The sequence below is a fragment of the Alexandromys fortis genome, unplaced genomic scaffold (genome assembly GCF_014885135.2).
Source record: "Alexandromys fortis isolate MF-2015 unplaced genomic scaffold, M_Fortis_MF-2015_v1.1 scaffold_223, whole genome shotgun sequence".
Classification (NCBI taxonomy): domain Eukaryota; kingdom Metazoa; phylum Chordata; class Mammalia; order Rodentia; family Cricetidae; genus Alexandromys; species Alexandromys fortis.
The window spans coordinates 1,326,008-1,349,773 of record NW_026068095.1 but is presented as its reverse complement, the minus strand read 5'-3'; the positions used below and the strand labels follow the sequence as shown (position 1 = coordinate 1,349,773).

The 23,766-nt window shown below is 39.6% G+C and overlaps 1 protein-coding gene across 1 annotated transcript in view; it reads right to left on the bottom strand.

Annotated features, from left to right (window-relative positions):
- The window catches only part of Lrp6 (LDL receptor related protein 6), a 117,632-nt gene that overhangs the window by 33,952 nt on the left and 59,914 nt on the right, over positions 1 to 23,766 (bottom strand). Inside the window, exons 7-11 of the mRNA XM_050123234.1 lie at positions 6,461 to 6,705; positions 5,929 to 6,218; positions 4,544 to 4,770; positions 2,552 to 2,736; positions 1,674 to 2,000 (exon numbers count right to left, since the gene is read on the bottom strand). Coding sequence (XP_049979191.1) covers positions 1,674 to 2,000; positions 2,552 to 2,736; positions 4,544 to 4,770; positions 5,929 to 6,218; positions 6,461 to 6,705 — 1,274 coding nt within the window. The remainder of the gene's footprint in view (positions 1 to 1,673; positions 2,001 to 2,551; positions 2,737 to 4,543; positions 4,771 to 5,928; positions 6,219 to 6,460; positions 6,706 to 23,766) is intronic.

The window sequence follows — 23,766 nt, the reverse complement described above, 5'->3', positions numbered from 1 at the left end:
CCAGCTCGTGGGCTTCACAGAATATTAGAAATGGGTTAGAACAATATGTAAGAGCTAGCCAATAAGAAGCTGGAACTAGCCGGGCCAGGCAGTGTTTGAAAGAATACAGTTTCCGTGTAATTATTTCGGGCATAAGCTAGCCATGCGGGCGGCCGGGTGCCGGGGACGCAGCCCTGCCGCCGCTCTTAATGCAACATCAAAGAAGTATGTTTTAGGATTCTCTTTGTTCTACTTGTATTCCTTTATGAATAAACAAGCATTATGTATTAACACATGTGTTTCTCTCACACTACACATTTTTCACTAAATACTTAACGCTCAAAAGTAAAAGCCAACACTTCTTTGAAATTAAGTTCTATCATGAATTAAGTGACAAAACTTGTATGTCTTTTGTATGCCAACTATGTTCATAGCAGCATTATTTGTAATAGCCAGAACCTGAAAACAACCTAGATGCCCCTCAACTGAAGAAAGGATAAAGAAATGTGATACATTTACTACACAATGGAATACTACTCGGTGGGAAAAAACAACAAACAAACAAACAAAAACAACATCTTGAAATTTGCAGGCAAATGGATGTAACCCAGACCCAGAAAGACAAACACTGTATGCACTCACTCAGAAGTGAATATCAAACATAAAGCAAAGGATAACCAGGCTACAATCCACAACCTCAGAGAAGCTAGGTAAAATGGAAGGACATACATGGAGGGCCCAGGAAAGGGAAATAGTTAAGATCTACTGGATAAACTGGGAGGGGGAGTAGCAGAGAAGGGATGGGGGATGGGAATATAAAGGGTCGAGATGGCCGAGTTGGGGGAAGGACAGAGAGGGAGGAGCAATGAAGATATATCTTGATAGAGGGAGTCATTATGGAGTTAGGGAGAGACGAGGTACTAAGGAAATTCCCAGGAATCCACAAGGATCATCCCAGTTAAGACTCCTAGCAATAGCGGTGAGGGTGCCTGAAATGGCCTCCCCCTATAATCAGATTAGTGACTTCCCTAATTTTCATCATGGAACCTATATCCAGTAGCTGATGGAAGAAGATACATACGTTGATCTACAGCCAAGCACAGGGCTGAGCTCCTGGAGCTTAGATGAAGAGAGAGAGAGGAGGGATCATGTGAGCAAGGGGGTAGGGTCAAGATCATGACTGGAAAAACTAGAGACAGCTGACCCAAGCTAGTGGGTACTCAAAGACTCTGGCCTGACAGTGAGGAATCCTGCATGGGACCGAACTAAATCCTCTGAATGTGGGTGGCAGTTTTGTGGCTTGATCTATTGGGGGGAGGGGTGCTTGGCAGTGGGATCAGTACATATCCTGGGTGCATCAGCTGGTGTTTTGGAGGCAATTCTATGGTGCTCAGCTTGGTCCTGCCTCAACTTGGTATACTAGAGTTCACTGACTCCCCAGGGGAGGCCTTACTCCCTCTGAGGACTGAATGAGGGGTGGAGTAGAATGGGGAGTGGGGGGAGTGGGGGAAGGGAAGAGGGAACTGAGGTTAGTACGTAAATTTTAAAAATTTAAGTTAAAAAAAAAAAAAAAAACTTGTATGTCTTCCATTAGTCTTCCTTTTTAATTACCAACATTTTACTCTTTTGGATGATTCTCCAAATGCTGCTTTCTCTTCTAGTTCTAGCTGCCTCTGGAAGATACTATAGCTTACCACTACAGGTTCTGTTGTCAGCATTCAGGGAGTAGTGGGCAGGGCATCCACACACAAAACCTCCAACTGGTACAGCCAAGCAGAGGTGGGAGCAGTGCCCGTTGCTGGAGGCACATTCATTCCACCCTGCCTGCCGAGAGGAGTGAAAGACCAGGATGTCCATCACATAATCCAAATGGCCCTGGATGATGGTGCGGTTTTGGCCACTGGTTTTGTTGGCTCGTTCAATGCTGCGTCGGCTCCAGTCAGTCCAGTAGATGTAATCTTGGTACTGAGTTAAGCCAAAAGGATGAGGCAAATCATCTGCTATAACTTCACGGTTGAGTCCTGTTTTGGGAAAGTCAGTGGCAAGGGAGAGCCACAGAAATGAAGCATGTGAGGAACAAGTGTCTTCTGATGGGAGGGGAAGGTAACACATGAAACATTATATTTGTAAGCAATTTAAAATAGGACAATTCATAAAAGCAATTCTAAAAGCAGATCAGGCTTCTGAAATGAATCTACAGTTTGACCTCCCTACCTCAAATCACACCCCAGCTATAAATCAACGTTTTTCAATTCCTGTGGTCCATTTTGATTTTCATTTAATTTACATGCGGACTTAACAGTTTCGTATTTCGTTCTCCCACAAAAAGATGGGGGAAAATAAATTACACACACACACACACCCTCAGGAGTATCTCTTCCAAAGTATCAGTACAGATCCAACAGGAATGACACTTTGCACAGCAAATAACATAAACCCGGGTCACTAGGCGACTATTATTATTAATTGTTATTGCAATTCTAGAAGAGCAGAAGAAGCTAGCTCCTGACATGAAGTGGCAGCCACTGCCTTCTACTTAAATACAGCAGCTAAGGAGAAACCGTGAACTTACCAAGCATATTTGAAGACTCTATTAAGTTAGTGTCCAGGTCTGTCCAGTAGAGCCGCCTTTTAGCATAATCGATAGTGAGACCATTTGCTCGCCCCACATTTGGAACTAACGTAGTGCGTTCACTTCCATCCATAGCAGCTCTGTCAATCTTGGGCTTTCCACCCCATTCAGTCCAATACATAAATCTGGATTCAAAACAATGAAAATTTAATAGTTCATATTTGATTTTCTTGAGAAAAAAGGTCATATTCATGTATAGTAATACAATAAACTTGAAGAAAATATAGTGACTTAAAAAATGGATAAAACAATGTCATTGCTACGATTCTTTCAAGTATTTAATCATTTCCAATTAACATATTTCTCGCATTCCAAAAAAGATGTAGTCATGTAGCACTCCTTAGTCCCCCAATCAATCTGCTCCACTCAGATGTAGGAACTGAAAACAAGTCAATCATTTCTTTGCTGCAGCACTAACATTTATAAAACTAGTTTTAAGGAAAGGATTAATGGTTTGGTTCAAGAATCTGGTTCACTTTACTAAAATATCTTTCTGTATTTCTGAATACAAACAACTTAAAAATTTTAAATACCACATTAAGTTCACCATTAGGCCTTTGTTTATCTAGTTGGAAGGCAATATAAAGGACAGCTTCTCTGTATACCACAAGTTTCAAGTCTCTTAATTTTCAGATGTCTTGACTGCTACATGAAAACATGCTGATTCCTATGATAATAATGACCACCTAACTCTGAAAAAAAATGTAATGTGTTAGCCATAATATCATTGATTTTCTAAGTTTACAATAAAGATTATACTAGCTGGCCCACTTTAAATTAATGGGTATCCTAAAATGCAACTTTCAGGGGCAAGGACTTGGGCTGAATTACAAACAACATTTATACAAATACAGACACACACAGACATACACAGATAAAATGAACTGTACTTTCTAAAAATACATAGTAACCCCCACCTGTGAGGGATATATTCTAATACATCCCCCATACTGTATATCTGAAACTACAACAGTAACCTGTTACAGTAACAGTAACATAAACAATGTTAATTTCTATACCCACTTATACAAAGTTTAATGTATAATTTTGTTTCCAAAAAATTAACAACTAATAAAAAACCAGAAAAATACACAGCATAATAAAAGCAATTTAAGCCGGGCGGTGGTGGCGCACACCTTTAATCCCAGCACTCGGGAGGCAGAGGCAGGTGGATCTCTGTGAGTTCGAGGCCAGCCTGGTCTACAAGAGCTAGTGCCAGGACAGGCTCCAAAGCTACAGAGAAACCCTGCCTCGAAAAACTATAAATAAATAAATAAATAAACGCATAAATAAATAAATAAATAAATGCAATTTAAAACTTGTGATCTTCTCATGTCTTGAAAGTTTTATTCAATATTTCTATTCTAGACCACGGGTAACTAGAACTGCGGAAAGCAAAAACAGAGTGGGAGTGGGGGACCCGCATTAGTTGTTTCTCACTGTTTTGATGTGTTTCCAAGAGATCTGGAATCCACTTACTGGAGGAATTGGAGAGAGTAACTAAATGTAGAGTGATGATATCAATATTGATCAGTTAATACTTTATTGTGAAATCTATTTCACTTTCTTCATTCAATGTCGTAATGATGCAGTAAATTATAGCAATGAATTATTACAAAGCGACAAAATATGAATGTCCTAGGTTTTTGTTTGCTTGTTTTTGAGAGAGTCAGAACCTATAGCCCAAGCTGGTGTAGAACTCACAATGTAGCTGAGGCTAGTCTTGAACTTCCAGCAATGTTTCTGCCTCAGCATGCCAGGTGCTGCTAGTCTTACAAGCATGAGGCACTATGCCCAGCAATAACTGGTTTTAAGATAAATCTTTCCTATCATTTAGTTGTTAGATTATTAATAAACATTAAGAAATCAAGGATATAGTCCATAACCACTGTGTGATAAAGCTACAAAGAATACATACATAAAGCTATTTACCCTTCAGCAGGATCCAATGCCAGAGCTCGGGGACTGTCAAGGTCTTTCCATACCAAAACCTGTCGGTGCTGTCCATCCAACTTTGATACCTCGATGCGATTTGTTCCTGTGTCTGCCCAGTACAAGTTCTTCCCAAGCCAGTCCACTGCCATGCCTTCTGGATAATCTAAGCCAAACTCTACCACATGTTCCAGTGCACTGCCATTCATAAAGGCTCTGCTAATAGTCTGCAAAAATCAAATACCCAACTAAGACACATGGCTTAAGGTTAAAACAATATCCAAAAATCTGGATTTAATTAGTGTTACAAAGATGCAGAAGTGACAGTTTTTAATAAATCCAACTGTATTATAGCCACTTTGGGGGAAAATTCTGAAAAGGTGAAGAATCAATTTTGTTTCTTTTATTAAGGCAATGAATGAGATACGTGGTTGTTTTTATCCAGTGTTCTATGTATGATGGAATGCAGAGGCACAGAACACTGGGGTCTTCTTCCACTGCTTTTCACTATATTCCTTTAAGACAGGGTCTCTGTTTGAACCAGAAGCTTACTGTTTGAGCTAGACTAGCAAGCTCTGGGAATCTGCTAGTCTCTACTCATTAACAATGGGGTTCCAGACACGCAAAGCCACGCACTGGTTTTTACACAGGGGCTAGGGATTTGAACTCAGGCCATCATGCTTACAGAGCACACATTCTAAGCCATGGAGTCATCTATCCAAAATGAGTTTTTTTAGGAAATTTCTAGAACAAGAAGGGACCAGAATGCTATAAGCTTACTGGTAGTCAGTTTTCTAAAGATACCTGAGAGGATGCTAAGTCGGTGTCAATTCAGATCTCTGCCACCTCTAAGCTCATAAAACAACCAATTCCTGTATCATCAAGGTTTTGAACCCTATGAGTTTTAAAAGCTAATAACAGATGTTAGCTCCTGACAAAGTCTAGGCCAAGTGTTATATAAGTGGTGTGTATCTGCAGATATTCTCATTAATACAAGAGTCATGCAAGATAGTGCTTCACCCAGCTAAGCCAAGGTTTAGTCACTCCCCCCACCCCTCACTGAATTAGTAGATTTTCTTAAGTACCATTCATTAGAAACCAACTGTCTCGTTCCAACATTTCATGTTCTTTACAAATTACAAGTATACAAAAGTTATCTGAAATAAAGCCACAATCTAGAATAAAGAAAGACTATCCTCCAGATTTCATAGCCAGGCTCAATAAGCGTCTCATATTAATTCTAGGAAAAACAGAGCAGACGGATGCTATAGTTCACAGTCAGCCGGTATAAGCTGCTGCAGCTGCATGTCACTCTGATTCAATGACACTGCCATCAAGTTCTCACTTTCAGCCCCAGCATTAGCACTCCAAACTTCTTTGCTAACCTTCAGCGATATATCAGTCCAGTAAATTCTGTTGTCGGTGACATCAAAATCCAAAGCAGAAGCTTCTTTGACACCAGTGAGAGGAATGGCCACATTATTATTGTTTGTTTCCAAAGATATGCGTCTGATATCTGCTCTCCGCGAAAACAGAAGGAAAGCCTCGGGAACAATGCAGGTCTTCATGTCACTGATGAGCTCAAAGCCAATGGGACAGGCACATCGAAGTCCCTGAGGCCTATAGAGGCAAAGATGGCTACATCCTCCATTTGCCTCAGCACAGGGGTTGGAACCTAAAAGAAAAGTATGTGACAAAAGGCACAGAAAAACACACACGTTCACACAACCAACACAATGACAACCTATGGGTGGGTACATAACAGTACACTGTGAGGTCAGAAGACGAGGCAGACACAGTAAAGACGATCGCTTCAAACATCAACAATTCACCTCTATGCTTTTCAAGCTGCTGCCTGCTTCTCTTCATCTTTTCTAGATCCGGTTTCCATTACTAAGAGATTCTGGAATGACTCACCAATGACTCTGTGAACACTTGTGGCCTTCAGTCCCATGAGGTCGGGCAGCTGGTCTATGATGACCTCCCTTTCTGCACTTCGTTTGTGTACTCTTTCGATGCTCCGCCGCTGCCAGTCAGTCCAGTAAACATAGTCGCCCAGCAGGGTGAACCCGAATATGTGAGGGATTTTGTCTTCCACTAGCACTCGCCTCCCAGTGCCATCGGTATTCATGACCTTCAGTTTATGGTGGAAAGGAGGGTTAGGTCAGTACTTATATCCTGTCAATGTGTGCAAAATGAAAACTCCTGCTGAGAAAATGCATCACAAAACACAAAGTGATTCTATGAGAATATTTTCAAACACTCATCTTAAGCTCATGTTTGCCTCTTTTCCTAATTTCTTATTATTCTTCTCTTAAAACTTTTTGTGTAAGTTTAGATTTATATGAAACTCTTGCATTGAATGACTATCAAAATTAAACATAAATTATCATTAACTTATATCTCCATATTTTTCTCAGATTATAAAGCAAATAACACACTATTTTGCTTTACAATGTTTTATTTCATCCTTCAGAGTCTGGCTTTTTTCTAAGGAAACTAAGATTCATTAAAGTCACATCACTTGTAAAGAAAGTTAATGCTTCTAAGTTTATTATTTAAATAATAACCACCAGCAAAAGTTTGATAAAAGAGTAAGCTGTCTCAGTAAATCACTCCTAAGGTCCTTATGAAGGAAGGAACGAGGGAAGGAGGGAGGGAAGTTAAAAAAGGGAGGTGGTGGAAACAGGAGGATGAGAAGTTCAAGGTTCTCCTCGGACTACATAACAACTCAGGCTGACACAGGATACCTGAGACAGGAACAGTAAAGGGGCGGAGTATTTTATCTTCTCTGAAAGTTCACACACATTTGCTGAACTTTCATCAAAGAAGTCTAGCACTTGGAAATTGATCAAACAAAACTCTGCTGTGTCCTTGAACTATCACTTGCAAGTTTCAATAATATTTGATATATATCTAATGAAAGAAATTAATGCTTATCTCTATCAGATATAATGGGATTATTAGACAATTGCATGTAACAGTAAACAACATTTTTTGAAGATCAAAACCTAACATTATTCCATGCCCTTCATGAAACACTTACTGAAGTTACATTTAATTTGAAAAAAAAAAAAAGTTTAAACTTTTAGGATTATTTACATTTTCTTTCAATAGCTCATTCTTAGATCATATTTGTGTGTTATTTTTCAAATATGTCTGTGTCTATGTGTGTGTGCGAGCATGTATGTTTGAGCACATGCATGCATGTGACCATGGAGACCAGAAGAGGGTGTAGGATACTCTAGAACAGGAGTCACTGGTAGCTGTAACCTGCCCAATGTGAGGAACTGAACTCTGGTTTTCTACAAGAGCAACAAGTGCTTTTCAAGTACTGAGCCACCTTTCTACATTAGGTATAAGATCAAAAGGTGTGTGAAGGTAAAGGAGCCAGCTACTTCTTCCTGTGTCTCACATGATGTGTGCTCTAGCAGACAGTGCAGGAAATGGAAGTGACTTTTAAACTGAGGATATGATGAAATGAACACTTTTATCACAAAGAAGGAAACACAAGAGAAACTACCCTGTTTGTATGCCTGGCTTTTAAAATGTGTACTCTTAACCTCAATGCTTAAAAGTGTTTACTTTTAAACCTTTAGTTTCTCCTACTACAAAATGTGTGCTGTTCATTAAAAAAGAAAAAAAAACTGCTTATATGAGAGGACTAGAGGGTATAAAGGAGTCACATGTAGGAAGACTATAACTGTGATTAAAGGGAAAAGAAATAACTACTGTGGCTGCTATCGTTATATCTATAAAAGTCTTCCTTTTCACTCTCCAGCTCTTAATAGTTTACCTAGGCTCTTAGTAGTTTGTAATACACAAAGGGTTAGAATTCACATTTTATTTATTTTAGTGTTCTTTTTCTGAGATAGGATATCACAATATGGTCCAGAATGGTCACTAACTCAATCAAGATTTTCCTGTTTCAAAATTCTGATCCTGGGCCAGGCGGTGGTGGCGCACGCCTTTAATCCCAGCACTCGGGAGGCAGAGGCAGGCGGATCTCTGTGAGTTCGAGACCAGCCTGGTCTACAAGAGCTAGTTCCAGGACAGGCTCCAAAACCACAGAGAAACCCTGTCTCGAAAAACCAAAAAAAAAAAAAAAAAAAAATTCTGATCCTGTTTCAAAGCCCTCTAGTGCTGGGATGACAGGGACATGGCACCATTTCCAGCTCAAACACACCTTTTTTTGTGACCATAATTCTACTAAAATAGGATTGTGAGGATTGCTAGAAATTATCTGTGCAGAGCTCTCAAGACAACCCCCTAAAAACAGACAGGAAAGCTTATTTACACAACACACTTGCTCTCACTCCTACAGTGTTACTACTTAAACCACAAAGGCTGTGCCCCATCCCTAAAAATTTAAATTCATGGCAAGACACAATCCCTTTCCAAAGTCAGAGATAGAGAAAGAATTCTTGGTCTATAATTTTACTACTCTTAATTTTGACGTGAAGAATCTTTCCCTTACTAGATGTCTAAACTGAAAAGGTGCCTTACGGGACCTCACTTAAAACTCTGTCCTATGTAAGTACTCTGTCCTATGCCCTCATCTTGCTAAGATTTATTTTCATTATTTTTAATTATGTGTAGGTGTTTGTGTCTGCATGTGGGCATGTACACATTAGTGTAGGTACTCAAGGGGAACAAAGGTGTCAGATCTCCTGGAGGTGGAGTTACAGACCATTAACTTGCTGGTGCGGGTGCTCGGAACCGAACTTGGGTCCTTTAGAAGAGAAGCAAATGTAATTAACTGCTAGCCAACTATCCAGCCCCATTATGTCCCTATCTTAATTAAGGAGATTATCTGACTCTTGTTCTACCCCATACTGGAGCTGGAATCCAGGGTTTCATGCATCCTATGTTCCATCACACATTTCAAGAATTTCCTCCAACACCCCCAGGAGTTTCCCTTGTGCTTTAACAGAACATCTCAGGAAGAGTGTATACAAATGAAATGATTCTGCACATCCACCGTTAACCAGGTGTTCTTATTTTATTGCCATATTATTTGCTTATGATCTGCAATGGCATCCTCCTCCTATTGTTAATTCTTAACTTTACCTTGTTGAAATGGATTCCAGACTGTAACTCAGATGAACTAAAAATGGCCTCCAACTCCTCTCTTGCTTTCCTCAGTTCCTATGCTCTTTCCATTTCTTTTTAACTAATATTCAGTATTCTTAAACAACCACTGAAATTCCACCAAGCTTATTCAGAAAAATCTGATTCTACTTTTTATAGTAAAGTTGTTTTTCATTTCTGTTTATTTCACTGGTTCCTTCTTCCCCCCTCCACACCCTGGTTTCATATTTTTCAAGATTAATAGATTTCAAAGATCCTGAGTCTGATGTGGGAGTGTCATATCAATCTGTTGATTTCATTGGCTGAGCAATAAAGAAACTGCTGGCCCTGATAGGTTAAAAGATAGGTGGGCGGAATAAACAGGATAGAATTCTGGGCGGAAGAGGAAGTGAGGTCAGACTCTGCTCTGCTCCCGGAGAGACCCGACAGCTCTGCTGGGGCAGGGACGCCATGCTCAGCTCTCCTGGGTAGACGCCGATAGCTCTGCGCCCTGAGGCAGACACATGAAGCTGAGACCCACGATGGACGTAGGCTAGACTCTTCCCGGTAAGCACACCTTGGGGTGCTTACACACATCATTAGAAATGGGCTAGTCCAGGTGCGAGAATTAGCCTGTAAGGGCTAGAGTTCATGGGCCAAGCAGTTCTTAAATGAATACAGTTTGTGTGTTGTTATTTCGGGCATAAGCTAGCCAAGCGGCCGGGGTGTTGGGGACGCAGCCCCGCCGCTCTTATTTCAACACTGAGTCAACCCAATTTCTTCTACTAACTTTATGAGAAAAAAAAAAAAAACCACACAACTTACAAGTCTTTAAGTGCTAGGTCCAGAGGAGGCTCTGTCAATAAAACACCTGTCACACAAGTTTAAACACCTGAGGTGTTCCCTAGCACCTATACAATAAGCCAGGAACGGGTTAATAATCCCAGTGCTGGAGAGGCAGAGACAGAAGGATCCGGGCGCTCTATGGCCAGCCTAACCTATGAGTGAGGCTCCAGCTCAATGAGAGACACTGTCTCAAAAGTGACTGAGGAAAACATCTCTGATGATACTGACCTGATTTTTCCAAATGTGTACTCATATACAACCCCCCACCCACACACCTCACCACCCCACATCCACACACACCCCATAGACAGAGAGGGAGAACCTGTAAGTTCTAGTCTAAGTTGTGATTGGGGTGTTTGTACATCTGTTTGGTCAGAGTCTCCTGTTATACAGCCAAAGGGTCTGGAAGCCTCCAGCGTCCTGCCTCAGCCTCCAAATTGCTAGAATTATAGAAATGCGCTGGCATGCCTGGCTTTCTGGTTAGTTTCTATGGCAGTATTTCCACTCATGTCTTCAGGAAAATACACTATTATCTCATCTAAAAGACATATATGAAACAGTAAACCGTGTTCTCTAGAAGAGATATCCATCATATCATCAGTGAGCATCCTACAAAGAACTAAATATTCGCTTTTATCAAACTTCCTTATAAGCTTATGGTACACTAAAACAAGTCTGGTTTGACTTTATGACTATTGCTATCTTAAATCAATTATCTTGTATTTTATACATTTAATAAATTACACTGATTTGCTAACTACAAAGTTATCCACCCTATTAAAATGAATTTGCTGGTCTGAAAGTACAAATGAGATGACTAGTCCTGAATGTTGTAAAATAAAATTTATATTTTTACTTCAAAAATATTAAAGGATCTACCAATTCTTTTCTTTGAGCTCTACCACCCTGTATCATATCTGTTGTTCAACTGACTGAAGAAACAGATTAAATGCAAGATGGCTGAGGGCTGGGGTGATGACTGTCAGTAAAGTGACATAATCACAAGGACCTGCTTGCTCTGCCCAGAAACCAGGTAAAAGCTCAGTAGGGTGGCACAGGCTCACAAACCTGGTGCTAGGAAGGTAGAACAAGACGATTCTTAAGGCTTTCTTGCCGGGTAGCCTAGTCTACTCAGTGAGCTCCTAAGGGTCCCTGTCTCAAAAACTATGGCAGATAAACCTGAGAATGACATCTGAGACTGACTCCTGGCCTCTATATATACCCACATACACCAGCTACCCTATGCACAAAATAAAAATAAAATTTTTAATTAAGAAAATGAATGATGAATTATTGAAGGATGGAGAGATGGTGTGGGAGGTCTTTCTGTCTATGTGTTGCTTTTATTAATTAATAAAAAAAACTGGCTTGGCCTGATAAGGTAGAAGAGAGCTAAGCGGAGAAAACTAAACTGAATGATGGGAGAAAGAAGAGCAAAGTGAAAAAGACACCATGCAGCCCCACTGGAGAGAGATGCTGGGACTTTAGCGGGTAAGCCACAGCCACGTGGCAATACACAGATTAATAGAAATGGGTTAAATTAATACATAAGAGTTAGCCAATAAGAAGGTAAAGCTAATGGGCCAAGCAGTGATTTAATCAATACAGTTTCTGTGTGATTATTTTGGGGCTAAGCGGCTGGGAACAAACAAGCAGCCCTCCTTGCAAGAGAGAGATGGCTTGGTGGTTAAAAACACTGGCTTCCTAATCCCAGCACCAATAAAGCAGGTCACAACCCTCTGTAACTCCCATCCCAGGGACCTTTATACCTTCTTATGGGCTCTGTATGCACCAGGCACGCACATGAAGCATGTACTTACACACAGGCAAAAAATTTGTACACATAAAATAAAAATAATATTTTTTAAAAAAACTGGATGACTAGGTATGGATCTGGATAATAAACTAAAAATAAAACCAAAATTAAAAAAAATTAAAAGCAACAATTAAAACTTACTTTTAGCTCAAATAATTCCACATCTTCTATTTAATAACTACCATTTTTCAAGTCCTCCACTCTCTCTTTTTATTTAAATCTCAGGTGACAGCAAATAAATAGTGACAGAAACAGACTGGGTTCAGATTCTCTACCACTCACTGGGTAACAAGTGAATGACACTGATTAAAATAATATTAAATATGTAACAGTGTTAAATGTACAGTAGGTGCTTTGAATGTTAGTTCCTACTGGTTAAAATTTATTTTACTAAAATGCTTTAATACCTAAGTATGAAAGATAAAATTAATCATTAAAATGTAGCTTTATAAAATAAAAATAAGCACATAAGTATAAAAGAGTATGTGGAAATAAAACACCAAAATAAGCATACTGTTAAAGGATAAAACTAATATAGGCCTATGATGTCTTGGTAGCCAGTACTTCCTAACTTCAGTCCTATTTACTTTTACTAGGCTAAAGTACACAAAGGGAGTACTTTGCCAGTTTGATGGGGTCTACTGTGACTTTTCTACCCATATCTCTCTAAACCAAATTTTATTAAATACAGCTAATTTATCAAAATCATTACCAGAGGCATGATGAATACTAAGGTAAAGGAGAACAAGGTTTCTCCCACTACAGTAAAGCAAGCCTAGTCAAGGAAGTGAGATGATGTGGGAATGATTTCTTTCTAATCTGTTGCTTTCATTGGTTAATTAATAAAGAGACTGCCTTGGCCCATTTTATAGGCCAACCCTAGGTGGGTAGAGTAAACAGAACAGAATGCTGGGAAAAGAAGCCGAGTCAGAGAGTCGCCATGATTCTCCCACTCCAGAAAGACGCAGGTTAAGATCTTCCCTGGTAAGCCACCTTGTGGGCTACACAGATTATTAGAAATGGGTTAGATCAATATGTAAGAGCTAGCCAATAAGAGGCTGGAACTAATGGGCCAAGCAGTGTTTAAAAGAATACAGTTTCCGTGTAATTATTTCGGGTAAAGCTAGCCAGGCGGTGGGAAGCAGCCCACCGCACATATTACAACAGTGAGAAGAGGGAAAACCTTCAGCAAGCAGTAGCTGGAATTCATCTTGAAATATTAGAATTTTGACAAAAGATAGGTATTTCTAGAAGAGAAGAATTAATGTGTGTTAAAGTCACATGGTCAAGAATGAACTTGGTGTTCTCATTTGACAGATTCCAGAGATGCTTTGGCTAACACGGAGACACTCACACAGGAACTCAGAAACGGCACCAGGCTTCACTGCACAGGCACTAAGTGCGAGGAGAACAGCAACTACAGAAACAATGCTTGGAAAGTCCACTAAGGAGAACGATGTAGCGAAGCTATATTTTAGGAGCCCTTATTAGTTACCGTCCACTCTATGCTAAAGTTACCTAATTTTACATACAGAATTATGGCTACCAAAATGTGTTCCATCTCTGTGACACTGGTCAATAAAAATTAAAAATATAATCTCCTATCCAAATGCTCTGGGACCAGCTGCAAACTAAAATTATTTCATCTTTTTTATATTTAGAAACTTCAGCAATGTACTTCACATGATATCTCTACTTCATTGCCAGATCATACTTTTTTCTCCCAAAAACAACAATAGGAAACCAAAACAACAACAATAACAAAGCCAGTATTCCCCCACAAAGCCAGGCAAAAACCAGCAACCAAAACCACCATGACAAGTCTTCGATGTTTTATGGGTATCAGAAATGTTGGTGCAGGGATCCTCAACAAAACAGATCAGATCTGTCAGACATGCTTTAAGTACCGGCAAAGGTCTTAGGAGTAAAAAATGCCAAGAAATCACATGTTTTAAAAGCGGGAGGATTTGGTTGTTATATTTAGAAAGCAACAGCTGGTGAAACAGTAACAATAAATAAAATCTTCAGATCTTTAGGAGGCTAACAGTCAGAAATTCAAGTTCCTGGAAAGCCACAGCTAGCTTTGATGGGTTTGTTCTCTGGAACACTCCTTCCAACTATGCCCCCCACCCCCCACACCTCTTACTCTAGGAAGCTAAGAGCTATGCTTATCTGTACAAGAGGAAGGCAACAAGGTCAATCAACACTCCAGCAGGCAGCACTAAGGGACTCATGGGATTTTTAAAAAGAGGACATGCAGGTAGAGGAGAACATGCTGAGATATGTGTAGGGGATTGAGAGGGGAAAGCTGGGCATGAACACAGTCAAGATACACTGTACATACGTATGAAATTGCCAAAGAACAAGAAAAAGTTCTTTTTATTTTAAGAAAGGCTAAAGGAATTTTGGGGAAGTAAGGGAAAGGAAAGAACCTCACAAGACATAACAAGTCATGTTTACTTCAAGTTAGTCAGGGTAATTAAGATGTGCTAAATATTGTGTTCATATTTTCCCTCTTAATTCCTTCAGTCTCCCTGTTCTCATCTGTTGTAGTTTTTAACAACAGAATCAGATATAAAATAATGCTATCCAAAAGAAAAACAATTCACAAGCATGAGCCAACTGAGTGGCAATCTCAACTTCTCTAATTTTTTATTTGGTATTCTGGAACAATCTCTCAACTATGTAGCCCACCCACCCCTGGCCTCAAACTGCTGTGATTTTAAATGTGTACCTCCGTGCTCATCTTCCGATTCCCAACTTTCTGGTAACCACATTTTAAAAAGTAAAAATGAGCAGATAAAACACTATATACTAGGCTGGAGAGATGGCTCAGCGGTTAAGAGCATTGCCTGCTCTTCCAAAGGTCCTGAGTTCAGTTCCCAGCAACCACATGGTGGCTCACAACCATCTGTAATGAGATCTGGTGCCCTCTTCTGGCCTGCAGGCATACACGCAGACAGAACACTGTATACATAATAAGTAAATAAAAAAAAACATTATATACTTAATCTGATCTAGCCAAATGTTTTCTCTCAATATAATAAATATTAAGCTTGTTAATTAGGTTTTAAGGTATTTTTATTTCCATTCTAGGTCTCTTACTCTGTATTTTGCACAGGTCAATTCAGAAGCCATACTGTAAATGCTATATCCACACATCTGGCTAGTGGCTACACGCTAGATCATGTGGGATTCAAATTTCAATGAGCTGACAATAAAGCATACAAAGAATTCAGTCTTCTCCATTTTAAATTTATAACCCTGCCCTCTCCCGTACCTGTTACCAGTCAATCTGGGAGTGAGGGTTTGACCAAAAAAAAAAAAAAAAAAATACACTTTAAAATATTTCTTCTTAAATCTCATTTACAAGTTTACATTTCTAAACGCTATCTGATATGTGTAAGAGTAAAAAAAAAAGGCCTACTGTTCTGTTTCTTCTAATCCCAAATAGTCTTAACAGTAAAGAAACATTAAAAGAGAACTCTTCCCTTAGCTGTGCAAACATTCTGGATGAGCCAAATATGGACAGCTGGCTGGTTCATCGCTAACTATTCTGCTTTCCTTATGCCTGAAATTTTCCATTATGAGAAAAATGAAGGGAAAAAGATAAGAACAAGTCCAAAGGTTCCTGAATAATAACAATAATGATAATTGCTGTGAGGAATAAATGCGCTTATCGCTTCTGTTGTTAATATGATCCAGAGAGCAATTAAGAATCCTCTGAAGAGATTAAAAGATCAACAGCTTAAACCAAGCCTGACTGTAAGAAATAAAATCTACAGAATGGTCCATTTCTCTGTGTAAGGGCCGATGACTACTCTAACCCATTTCCTTCTGCAGAGGTGACATTCCTATTAGGAAACAATGATGTCGGATCAGCCATGCTGCCGTTGTGGTGGGCAGAAGCAGCATGCCAGAGGGACAAGCTGCTGGTCTCCAGGAAAAACACTGTCAAGTTCTAATAGCCAAAAAAACAACAGTTTTAGACGGAGTATTAGATTTATACATATGATTTTAAGCCCTTTACACATTTAAAATAAAGCAAATCACAGTAAAAGCTCATTTGTATCTGAATCCAGAACAAATGAAAAAAATTTAGGTCATTCCAAAAGATAACTTTTATACTTTAAAAACTAAGTCATCATTAATTATATCTGGCAACTCTTAAGAGTGTTTCATTGCATTACCTCAGACCAGTTTAATTAGCTAAATTGAAATTATACTTCTGTCATTTCTAAAATCTAACTCCAAATCTGAACTAAAGGCAGTCTACCACCACACTGTGGTATGAGGTATAACATTCTGAGGCATTCCCAAATCCTGCTAACCACACTGAGAACATAGGCTACAGCAGGCAATAAATGTGGGCTAACCATAACACAATGTGCACAAAGACTAGGTAATGGCAAACTTCCTATAGACATCACGTCCAGTTTTTCAGCAGCTTCATCAGCTAATTAATGTCAAGACAGACTTACCCATGAAATCCTGGAATGCTGCCAGGGAACTGCCCAAACTGCTCCTATGTAACTTCGCATGACTAGACATGTTGAGGGAACACATGACAAGCAGAACAGCTAGAACAGTGATGCTACAAGGTTTCACACTGTACACTTAAATTATGCTCTAAAATAAGTGCTTCCCAACCTGTGGGTCGCCACCCCATTGGAAGTCATCTATATATCCTGCATATCAGATATTTACATCATGATACATAACAAGTAGCAAAATTACAGTTATCAAGTAACAACAAGATAATGTTATGGTTGGGGGTCACCACGAGATTTTGATCCTACTGCATGTACTGGCTTTGTGGGAGCCTAGTCTCTTTGGATGCTCACCTTCCTAGACCTGGATGGAGGGGGGAAGACCTTGGACTTCCCACGGGGCAGGGAATCCTGACTGCTTTTTGGACTGGGAAGGAGGGGGAGGGGGAGTGAGGGAAGGGGGAGGGAAATGGGAGGAAGTGGAAATTTTTAATAAATAAATAAAATTAAAAAAGTTAAGATAATGTTGTTGTCCATGCTTTTACAACTTAAAAAATGAGGCATGTAAAAGGGGACCAAAAGTCAACTAGAATCTGGGAACAATTCATGAAACAGTGAAACGGTCTTAAAAGGTTCTTGCAGCATCTATGAGTGCACACATGTAAAGAGCTGGCTAAACTGGTAGGAGTGGAGCATGTCCTTCCCTCCAGGAGAATTCAATACAGATATTACAAAAGCCCCACTAGGTTAACCTCCTGGTGGTGATTACTGCATTAGGATCATGTAACACGGCCTTGAAAACTATTTTAAGTCTGAAACTATTCAAAACTGAGGCAGTCGAGCACAGCATACAAAACAAAAACTATGCTAGGAGTAGGGGGCGAGTTCCATTCTTCTCCTTGAGCAAATAAAAGACTAACTGAACAAAAAACAACTAATATTTCTGAATTTTCAGAGAGGAGACTGGGACAAAAAGAACAAAATTTCTGGTGTAAGGACATTTTTTTAGAAACAAGTAATGGCTGATTTTTTTTGAGACGTAAAAGCAGCTTCCTTTAGTTCAAAAGCAGAACCCTGGAAACCCAGGAAGCACATATTTCACTACCTAGAAGCTAGTGAAATTCTTGAGGTGGCATGAATGAGATGTCCCCTACTGGACATTTGAATACTTGGTCCACAGCTGGAAGCTGTTGCTGCTCCAGCATCATGCCTGCCTGCTGCCTGCTCCTCAAGACAGTGATAGGCTCTAATATTTCTGCAACTCTAAGGCCACTTCCTCCTATAAGTTGCCTTGCTCATGGTATGTTATTAGCATAATAGAAAAGTAACCCAGACAGCATAGAATGATTTACTTTTAAAACTCTAACACAGTAGCTAAAACACAGAGGTGGTAATACAGATCTTTACCAAGTGAGTATCAAAGCCAAGTTATCGGTGTTAGCTCAACAATTAATCTAACACATAAATGACAGATTTGCATGTGCTGGTGGTGTGCTCCTGGAGGTTGGAAGCAGAGCCACACACAGGCTAAGTGTTCTACCCTTGAGCTACATTCCCAGCCCTTTAAGTTTGCATTATCACACTCTGCAAGTGTAAACTTTTGTATTATAGACCACATTTAAAATAAAATAGTGGGAAGGGGGCAAGCTGAAGAATCCTTTTTATTCCCCATCACAGAGAACTTTCAAAATGAACAGAGATGAAATCTTTAAATAGTTGATAACTATAAGTTGATGTAAGAAGTCAAAACTCGTATATCTGTTAACTACTCAGTCTTCAGCAAACTCGTTCTCAAAAAGCTTCCAAGCAGTGATCCTTTGCCATTACTTTCTCGCCTACCCTTTCCAATCCTTGTAAAGACAGTAAAAACAAAATATCAATGACCTTTTAAAACTACAGTAGGTTTCCATGTCGAAAAAAAGAAAAACAAAATCTTCAACCCCTACACAGACTCTATTAGTTTAAAAGAATTAATGTATTTGGCAAGCAACAAACAACAGCTTCAAACATTTAATCTACTATTTGTTAATAATGGAACAGACTATATACAGGAGCTGTAAAATTCTCTCCTCTGGGCATGACAAGGCCATTGCAGTCACGAATCAGAGCAGCTATGATTACCCACAGGAGATCCTCATTAACATTCCATGGGTGGGAGGGGCTTGCTAGGCTATGGGGGGCTCTCACTAGGCAATTAAGGAAGGAATCATGAGTTAATAAGGCACTCAAGGAAATGGGGTACATGAGACGTCCCAATTCCACCCCAAGAATACGTTAAGTGGTTGGTAATCATTTTGGCATAGACTCTTCTTTGGTGGTGTTGCCTATAAGCTACCCATGTTCCCATAGGTGACTCCTCAACCATGTTTCTGTAAGTAGCCCAGGTTAAACTCACAGGCTCACCAAGTTAGACTTGAAAGAAATCGTTTCCTTAGTCTGTCCCTGGCCTACTATCTGGAGAGAATGACCTCTGGTCATACCTCCCCAAGAGAAGGTGGACAGCTTAGCCTGGAAGATCCTTTCAGAACACCCAAGTTACTTAAGAGCTGAACCGCCCAACAATCTTCTTTATGTTAACAGTGATTAAATGCAGCAAATAAAAACCTAAAGTATATGCCATCTGTCCCCCAAATTCCTTTTAGAAATATTCCCAAGGCAAAGTAAATTCTCTTTCTTAACCTAAGAGACAGTTAAGACAGTAAACATCAGAAATATTACACCTAAAAAAAAAACCTTATCTGTTATTTTGTTCAAGGGGTTTTATTGGCTAAAATACAAACACTAAAGGTCATGTAAATTATCTAAGGTCACTCACTTAAATATAAAGATAAAAGATGACAATAAGGGTCAGTATTGTAAAGTGATTTGAGGTTATGAGTCTTCACTGCAAAACGCTGATGTAAACTTGAAGGTGATGGAGGAGGGTCATCTGTCTATGTGTTACTTTCATTGGTTAATGAAGAAACTGCCTTGGCTTTTTGATAGGGCAGGATTTAGGGCAGGATTTAGATAGGTAGAGTAGACAGAACAGAATGCTGGGAGGAAGAAGGCAGTGAGGCAGACTCCATAGTTCTCCTTTCCAAGATGGATGCAGGCTGAATCTTTCCTGGCAAGCCACCACCTCGTGGTGCTACACAGATTATTAGAAATGGGTAAAGCAAGATGTGAAAATTAGCCAATAAGAGGCTGAAACTAATGGGCCAGGCAGGGTTTAAATGAATACAGTTTCCGTGTTGTTATTTCGGGTATAAAGCCAGCCATGCAGGAGCCAGGCGGGACGAAAAGCAGGCCTGCTCGCCTCATCACTACATGAAGGCACACTCTGTCTTGTAAGAAAGTGTTGCGGGAGGTCCTCCCGCCCCTCCAACCAATAGCTGCTGAGATACCAGCCCATTGGGGCGTGGTTTCTCTCCCTTTAAAAAAAAAGGCTACTTCCTCCGCTCGCTCTCTCTTCACTTCCTGCTCCGCCAGAGACTAGACTCCCTTCCTGGTTGTGCAGATGGCTGTTATCTGTGACGGTGATCTGTAAGTTTTTTCCCCTTTAAATAAACAACACCCTATTAATCATAACTCCAAACTGGTGTGGCATTGTTCGTGACTTACACCTTCAAGAAAGTAAGTTAGGGGTTGGAGAAATGGCTCAACGTTTAAAAAGCACTGGCTGTTCTTCTGGAGGTCCCAGGGGCTGGAGACATGGTTCAGCATATAAGAGTGCTGGTTGTTCTTCTAAAGTTCGATTCCCAGCCACCACATGTTGGCTCACAAACATCTATAATGGGATCTGATGGCCTCTTCTGGGATACAGCATTCAGAGCACTCATATGTATTTAAAAAAAAAAAAAAAAAAGTATGATAGTAAAACCAGTACCCCTTTCCCCTGGGAGTCCAAAGCCCTAGGAATAAAATAATTTAGGTAATTGAAAGTGGCCAGTGGCTCAGAGTCTAGTACATACTAGGCAAGTACTATACCACTGAGTTATGCCCACAATCCAGAAATAAACTACTTTAAAAAAGAATAGGAATGAAACTAAAAACATCACTATACTTAAATGGTTTTATATTAAACACAAGATACAAAAATCAAAACAGCAGAACGTTTTTAAAAAATGGTCTAACAACAGGCTACTAAAATGCTGTGCACCAAGCTGTATTAGATTATTCTGAAACTGTAGAGGTGAAACTGTCCAAAGTCCTAACTTTGTGAATACAAGGTTTGCTGTGACAGTTCAGGAGAGTGCCATTACACCTATCGCTGGGCTCTTTATATACTTGAGTACAGACTGAGTGCACAATGAGACAACGGAGTGGTTGACGAAATGTTCTGGCTTCTGTAGGTTATAACGCACGCATTAAGTAACATTTCCTCAACTGTTAAATCAACAAATATTCAATAGGAGTTCACAAATCCCTATATATCCCCCAAAGGACATTGCTTGAAGAATCTAATGACAGAGTTTATCAATCCTCCTCCTGTGATCAGATGTCAGGAAGATATGAAGGAAAACGTAAGTTCACAAACATACACACCACGTGGTGAAGAAGTACAAACAGGCAAAGATGCAGGAATTTAGACATATTAATCTCAAAGATGTCTCAAACTGAAAGAATAATCAATTCTAAGGAACTCTAAATAATGAAGTTATAAACTGGCAAAAACTCAAAAGGAAGGACTTGTTGACACTTGACATATAAAATTAGTAGCTTTCTCTTTTTAAACATAATTATATTGTTATAATTATTAATCTTAGAAATCAACAGCAAAGAAAAGCAGTATAGACAGAACTATGGGTATTCTGACAGAATTTCACATTATGTAGGCTAGAAATGTGAGACAAAGAAATTCCTTTAAAAATAAATCTGAATACTTGGAAAAGAATTTTCCTTATAAGGGTATTGATAAAACAGAGGAAGTTGTCATCAGAGGAAAATGTAGCCCAGCAATTTCAGGTTCAGAATATGAAACAGAACATTCACCAACTGCCAAGTTTTCAACAGAGACAATAATACCTCTTTATTCTAAACTACTTGGTACGGAAGGCTCTAATAATCTCCGCCTGTCTCTCCCAAAACAGTGCCACATATAATCAGATCTGGACTACACAACCTACAGATTCTACTGTATTATCAAAGTAAAGGACCTTACAGTAAGAGATTTATAACAAATCTACATGTGTTCAAAAAGACAAGATCTTTTTAGCTGTAACTACCAAGTGCTGTTACACTCTGAGTAGAAGCTCAGAAATAGCAGAGGGGACAAATAAAAAGCCCAGTAAAAACTGTGAAGAAATTTTAATTATTATTATTTTGATAAAAGAATGATGAAAATTTAATTTTTTAATTAAATAAATATGCAACAAGAAAGCATCCTCAAGAACACACAACATAACTGGATAGGGTGATGTACTCTCGTAGTCTCCCAAGGGATGGGAGGAGACCAAGGCAGGAAAATGAGTTTGAGGCCAGACTCAAAAAAGGAGTGGGGGTTAGCAGTACTTTCTTAATTTTATACTATGCAAGGATTGCTTACTAATAGCGTCTTTGCTATTAGTAAGCAGTATTGCAGGTGCTAGGTACAAACCATGTTTGGGGCCAGTGACACCTGACCAAAAACATGAATGTTGTCAAAAATATAATTGTTTTCCTATAACTATAAGGGCATATAAAAGAGAAATAAAGATTTTTGAAATCTCCCTTACCAGAAAAACTGAAACTTCTTTCTGCTAATACAAGAAGCCATAAAACACTATAGTAAAGACTGGGAGCCTAAGGAACAAAGCATAAACGCTATCGAATGTCTGCCCACAAGATGACGGCAGCATTCCCATGCCCTGCAGAAATAGCAGGACAAGCACCAGCTTGCACCTTTAAACACCACCCACAGCTACACAGCCACAGCAGCTGCTGAGCTAAGGGAGACTATCCTCACCTACACATCTTTATATGGAAGAAGTATGGCGCCAGTTTTCTTTAAGTGACATCATTAACAACATTGTGTCCTGCCTCTATCTGTAGACAGCAATTCTAAGTGTCATGACATCATTAACAACACTGTGCCCTGCTTCTATCTGTAGACACCAATTCTAAGTGTCATGACATCATTAACAACATTGTGTCCTGCCTCTATCTGTAGACGCCAATTCTAAGTGACAAGAAAATCTAGCCTACCTTTCTACAGCTCTGTAAGAAAGAATCTAGTCTGAGTTAGAGTTTCCACGCTTTCCTTCATTTCTCTGAATTCTTAGTCAACTCAACACAACCAGCACCTGCCACTTTAACAGAAAGAGAAGTACCTCCAAGCCCCACCCACTGAGGGAGCAAAGGCCTGCGCATTCTGAATACTTCTTTGTCCTCCACTCACAACACAAGAAATTATTGTGCTACAGAATGATTTACCAGATAACTATCTTTTCTTCTCAAGTGTACCAGAAATATTTGGTCTTCAGAAGCAAACAGGGCTACCATAGTCTGATATTCCCTTACAGTCCCAGGAGTGAGCAGCCCCACTCCTCAGTATGACAAAGCTGGGAAATTTTCTTGAAAGAAAAGGATTAGAGGGATCTTATCATCCATACTATGGTCAGAAAAGCACCCAGAAACTTCTGCTATATAGCAAAAATCTAACACTTAAATTTTAAAATTACACACCTTCCTCAATTTTTTCAAGTTTAATATTATCTGCCTATTGCCAAGTACACAGAGATGGAAATGCTGGGGGCAAAGGCTTCCATAATGACAGCTAGTCTCAGGATAGAAAATGGATGCTTTTCCTCCTCAGGTTACACAAGATGAAGTGCTGTGCCTTTACAACTCAGTCTGCTATCCATCGACAACTTTACACATTAAAGCGGGGTTAAGGGGGATTAAGAAGGAAGATGTAGTGACACACTTTAGTCCCAACCCTCTGAGGCTAAGGTACTAGCGCTATCACTGCAGCCCAGGACAACAAAGCTTGGGCAACACAGCCAAGATCAAAGAAAGACAAAAAAAAAAAAAAAAAAAAA